The sequence below is a fragment of the Sesamum indicum genome, linkage group LG4 (assembly GCF_026168435.1).
Source record: "Sesamum indicum cultivar Baizhima isolate 11 linkage group LG4, ASM2616843v1, whole genome shotgun sequence".
NCBI classification, from domain to species: domain Eukaryota; kingdom Viridiplantae; phylum Streptophyta; class Magnoliopsida; order Lamiales; family Pedaliaceae; genus Sesamum; species Sesamum indicum.
Window position 1 is genome coordinate 13,791,506 of NC_142660.1, and position 5,764 is coordinate 13,797,269.

Here is a 5,764-nt window from a genome sequence, read left to right on the forward strand (position 1 = left end):
ATATTTTGATATCTGTACTATTTATTAAATGTAAACTGGTCAGAATAATTAACTTATTTTGACAATATGCCTTAAAATAGCCTCAAATATTTTATTTTTGTAGTTACTTGGTTATACCTATAATTCTATTGATATATATTTGAAGTCAAAATATTTTAGTAATTATGATAAGTTATTTATTGTAATTTAATTTAATATACAAAATATAAAAATTAAATTACTCACACGCGTAGAAATTATATGTACTTCTGATGTTTGTTTTTTATCTAATAAATAGACCATTTAGTTAATTAAAATTCGCTACATTTATTAATATTAGCAAAAAAGTTAATTGAAAACCTATATACTTATAATGATTTATAGAAGGTCAACAAATGTTTTCTCACCAAATTATTTTTGTACATGGTCACAAGAAAATGCTTGTGAGAAAGTATATATATTCACCTTTATAAGAATAAATTGATCAGAAAAAAGATTTGTTGACTTATGATAAGTGAGTAATGAGTGAATCAATGATAAATGTGAAGTTTTATTCAATTTTTTTGTTAATATTAATAAATTCAGTAAATTTTGATTAATAGATGTATCTATTTATGAGACAGAAGCAAAAGTCGAAAGTACTAAATGTAATATTTCAAACTACATTAAATTTATATATAATTACACCAAATTTCAGGAAAGGACAACGTAATCATCTCCTTATATTAACTTCTGTTGCCTCACAATACAAAATTAAAATACTTATCTCATAAAGAAATAAAAAAAAAAAAAAAGAGTCGAGCATGAAAGAGTGAAGGAAGGACAACATGACAATGCTACTGTAAAAATAGTTGTTTGCTGAAGAAGACAAGAGCGCTAGGATATAGGTATGTTAGTTTGTATTTCCATTGTTTTTATCTAGGGTATGATGATATAACCCTAGCTTTGTTTGAAAAAAAACTGTTTTACCCCTCAAGGGCTTCAAAATTGCAATTTTATTAGAAAGACCCGCGTCTTCTCGACTAGGTCCGGGTCGCCATTCAGGTCAGGTTGAACGACTCTCCTCCGACAACTTGGGACACATGGCACGCCATTATTGGACAGCAGAACACCCCTATACACTATAAATACTCTATGCTCAATGCATTTATGGTACATCGTTTTTTACTCACTTTTTTATTTAGGTCGCTTAGACTCGCTAGTTCGACATAGACCAGTTTATTAGCGACCTTAATACCAAGCACTAACTTAAGTATCGACGGAGGAATCGTAGTTGGGCCATCCCGACAAGCCTAACAATCTACTTCTCTTTTCTCGTATCCTTACATTAGTTTGGGAGAGAAAGCAATCCCGAACCTTTTGGAGATCAGTTCATCCGACCAGAAAATCGCCTAGATTTCGACCCGGATCAAGCTTGCATCCGAGACAATGGGTATGGAATTTTCCTCTTTGTTTTCTGTCTTTTCTTTTATTTTTTCTTTCTCATCTGCTGAATGATTTTTGTTTGCTATCTTTGGTTGCGGTTTTGCTGTTAATGGGAAATGCATTTGAAGACAAGGTCGTAGTATGTACATTTTCCGGCTTTGACTTGGAGTTCAATACTTCAGTGTACTGTAATTTCCCTGGATTTGATTTGGGCAATTGTATTGTGATGTAATTATGTTGGCAAAACCGTAGTTTATTACTTTCTTCTTCTGGTAAACTAGTTTATGACAAAATGATTTCTGAATTATGACGTTCTTCTGAAGCTATCCTCGAGTAGACGAATAGTGTGATTTTCTTTTCTTCTTTTCATTCTTTTAATAATTTTTTAAAGAAAAGAACAATGAAACTCCAAAAAAGGCGGCGCCAACTCGTTTTATTTAGTATAATGGCGTAGACTATTGTTGAATGCTCGTTGGAGCTCAGTAGTTTAAGACTGCAAGTGGTGATTTTGATGAGGCTCCGATCAATACATAACTCATAACTATTAGCATTTTCATGGCAAAAGCTTAGGAAAAGATGTCTGCTATATATGATAACTGGGAGAGGCTAGTCGCAGCTGTTTTCAGAAAGCAGCAGCTTTGGGAACTTTTTCACGATCACTCTAGGAGCCCTAGCATACTGTCCGAAGCATCAGACTTCAGTTCTAGCTTCAATTTGGGTTCTCCCTTTCATGATCTAGCCCTGGACTTTTCTAGGCTTGGAAGTTTTTCGAGGCCACATAAAACAACTGGAAGGCTGGCTCTCGTTTCGGATTTTAGTTCCGCTTTTGATGTTGAAGATGTATTCCTAGCTTCTGCTGGCTTACTTGGGAGGGGAACTTTTGGGACTACTTATACGGTTGCAATGGGAAATGGGGTAAAAATTGTGGTGAAGAGATTGAAGTCTAGGAATATTTCAGAACAAGAGTTCAAAAATCAGATGGAGATTGTTGGAAATGTTAGACATGAGAATGTGGCTGCCCTAAGGGCTTATTATTCTTCAGAAGATGAAAGGCTGATGCTGTATGATTATTACAGTGATGGCAGCGTCCATGCATTATTACATGGTATGTTGAGATCAGCAACTTGTTGACTTGATATTTACTTTTTCTTTATTGATGTTAAGAAAAGAATTAGGCCAAATTTCTTCATTAGTTCCTATCTCATTTTCGTCCATCATCTTTCAAATGCATCGTAATAATCACTCATCTTGCAAATATATCCATTCAAGTTCCTGATAGTTAAATATATGAGATTTTAAATTATAATGGATGGAATATTCATTGAAAAAATGTCAAATTCCAATATTGGTTTTCCACAAAATATCATTAGAAAAATGACGGACTATGACCTGTAATTTCTCTTAAGGATGCCTTTTACTGGCATATTTTGATCTCACTTCAATCTTTACCATGGCCACAGGCTAGTACGTGAAATATGAAATATGAGTAGAGCTTCTCATGTTTACAGGACAAACTGGTCAAAGTAAATCTCATGTAGACTGGGAAACCAGACGGAGAATTGCAATTGGTGCCGCAAGGGGTATTGCTGCAATACACGCACAAAATGGTGGGAAGCTTGTCCATGGAAACATAAAAGCATCAAATGTTTTTCTTAATTCTCAAGAGGCTGGCTGTGTATCAGATCTTGGCTTGGCAACCGTGGTAGAGACAGCATTTATGCCAACTGCAGGGTGCTATGATCCACAAGTCAAGAATGCTAGAGATGTCTCCCAAGCATCAGATGTCTATAGCTTTGGGATTTTGCTCCTCCAACTTCTCACTAGAAAATCCCCTGCGCATGTCCCCGGTGGTCCTATGGCTGTTGACCTAATCAAGTTGGTAACTTCTGTGAAAAGCAAGGAGAGGGCTGCTAAGGCGTTTGATGCAGAACTACTGATGTATCCTTGGATAAGGGATCAAGCGGTTATAATGTTACAAATAGGAATAGCATGTGTAGCAAAATCAGTAAAGAAGAGACCTAAAATGTCTCAAGTAGTGAAGATGTTAGCAGATATTTGTATAATGAACCCAGCAAGTACAATGAATCCTCAAAATCTGGGTTGCTTATGCAAAGAACTTGTATTTATTGAGGGTGCTAATCCTAAATTTGAGCTTGAGGATTTGTTAGGGGCCTCTGCTGAGGTGCTTGAAAAAGGGACATTTGGGACCTTTTGCAAGGCAAGATTAGAAAATGGAATCACAGTGGCGGTTAGGAGATTGAAGGATGTAATTGTAACATTTGAGGATTTTCAGCAGCAAATGAAGGTCATTGGAAAAATGAGGCATGAGAACGTTGCTAAACTGATGGCGTACTACTTTTCAAGAGATGATACTCTCTTGGTTTATGATTATTACGATAAGCAGAGCATATCTGATTTGCTACACAGTAAGTAGAAGTAAGAATATGGAGCATCTGGTCTGCCTCGCTTGTCATGTGAATTTCACCAACCAAAGGTTCCCGTAAATGATCTTTGTTGAGTGGCCCGGAATTGCTTATACCTTTACTCTCTCTCCTTTGCTGATATAAACTTGATACTTGATGTTAGTTAATACACAAACCATGATGGTTGAATCTACGTAACTCTGAATGCATATTGATGAAATTTCATAAGCTTCTTCAGTTTTTTATATCTAGTCCTATGTTAATTTTAGATCCAACAAGCATAGGCACCTCTCGCTGTGGCTACCTTGTAGAGGAACTACTGGAGGGTGCCCTGGCTGGAGATAGCACTCCTATGATAAAGGCATCTCATTCAGATATTATCATTATTGCAATTAACTTGCATTTTTTTGGAGTTGTAGCTAAAACTTACCTACAATAGACCATTGTCAAATTGCGTTTTCTTATTAAAATTGTTTGAATCAATTTGGGAAATGGCTTTTTTTCTTTATTGCAGGTTATATATGTTTCAAAAATTGGCACTGAATTCCTCCATTGTTGTAGCTTTACATTATGCTATCCAAGCACATTGTATCTATGATCAATTAGAAATAAGATAATTGCTTTTTCTCCTACTTTGCCGGGTTCAGAGGTATTGGTCGGAAACCTTTAGACTGGGAGACCCGGCTGAAAATTGCGGTAGGTGCAGCAAGGGGTGTTGCTCACATCCATAGACAAGATGGTGAGAAGCTTGTGCATGGAAATATAAAATCCTCAAACATTTTCTTCGATGGGCAAAATTACAGCATTGTCGGTGATGCTGGATTGGCGAAACTAATGCGTCCAATCAGAAGGTCAGCTGTCAGGGATCCTCACTACTATCCTGCGGAAGTTACAGACACCAGGAAGGTGTCTCAAGCTTCTGATGTCTACAGCTTTGGCGTTGTGCTGCTTGAACTTGTCACAGGACGGACATCTTCTCAAACAACCACGGATGGTGGTGATGTCATCTCACTAGTTAACTGGATTCAGTCTGTTGTTCGCGAAGAATGGACTCTTGAAGTGATTGACGTAGAACTTCTGAGGTATCCAAGTGAGACGGAAGCAATGGTACAAGTGTTGCAAATAGGACTGGACTGTGCTGTCACTGTCCCCGAGCTCAGACCAAGAATGGCTCAAGTGGTGAGAATGTTGGAGGAAATCAGTGGCATCGAACCAGCCGATGAATCAAGATTGGAGGATCGATGGGAGCAACCAACCGTTGAATCAATATTGGAAGATCTATTGGAGGATTTGTTGCCCACTCTTACACCATAAATAGCAGTAGCTCAGTGATGAACATCTCCTATTTCAGGTTGAAATTTGTGAATACCTTATTAAATTATGTTTGAGTCTGTGTGTGTTGAGCATAGGTGTTTTTACTAAAAGTAGCAGTGGAATTTTATTGCTTTAGTTGGTAAATCAGCAATAATACAACTTAATGTTTTGTTAAATTTAAAAAATTAATAAAATATAGTATAATGCTATAAAACAGACTATTTTAGTTGATAGAAAGATAAGAAAAAAAATCTTATAAAATTAAGTTATAGTTACGATGGCCTTCATTTACATCCACTGACTTATTACACAAACTAATCCTATCGTTTGCATAATCACCCATTTATCAACCATAACGTCAGCATCATTACACCAAGACCTCCTCCCCCAATTTCCGACCTGAAAAAGGTTGATATTAGTAAAAAATACCCTTGAGAATTTCAAAATGCCCATATTGACTTACTCAAATATTTATTGGATTTTTCATAGATATTTATAATCTACAGAGAAAAAAATCACTGGGTGCAGTGTCGGATCAAGACATAACTTGGGTATACCTCGAAGACGTGTTGGACACGCTTGTTGATATGTCTGACATGTATAGATTTTTTTTTTATATAATC

At 36.3% G+C, this 5,764-nt stretch overlaps 1 protein-coding gene across 1 annotated transcript; it reads left to right on the forward strand.

Moving 5' to 3' along the window:
• The first annotated feature begins 1,017 nt into the window (after window positions 1-1,017).
• On the forward strand, window positions 1,018-5,251 carry LOC105160729 (uncharacterized). The gene is made up of 5 exons (XM_088880104.1): window positions 1,018-1,411; window positions 1,533-2,509; window positions 2,913-3,834; window positions 4,080-4,153; window positions 4,441-5,251. The coding sequence occupies exons 2-5, from the start codon at window positions 1,981-1,983 to the stop codon at window positions 5,139-5,141; spliced, it is 2,226 nt and encodes a 741-aa protein (XP_088736230.1). The 5' UTR covers window positions 1,018-1,411; window positions 1,533-1,980; the 3' UTR covers window positions 5,142-5,251.
• The last annotated feature ends 513 nt before the right edge of the window (window positions 5,252-5,764 follow it).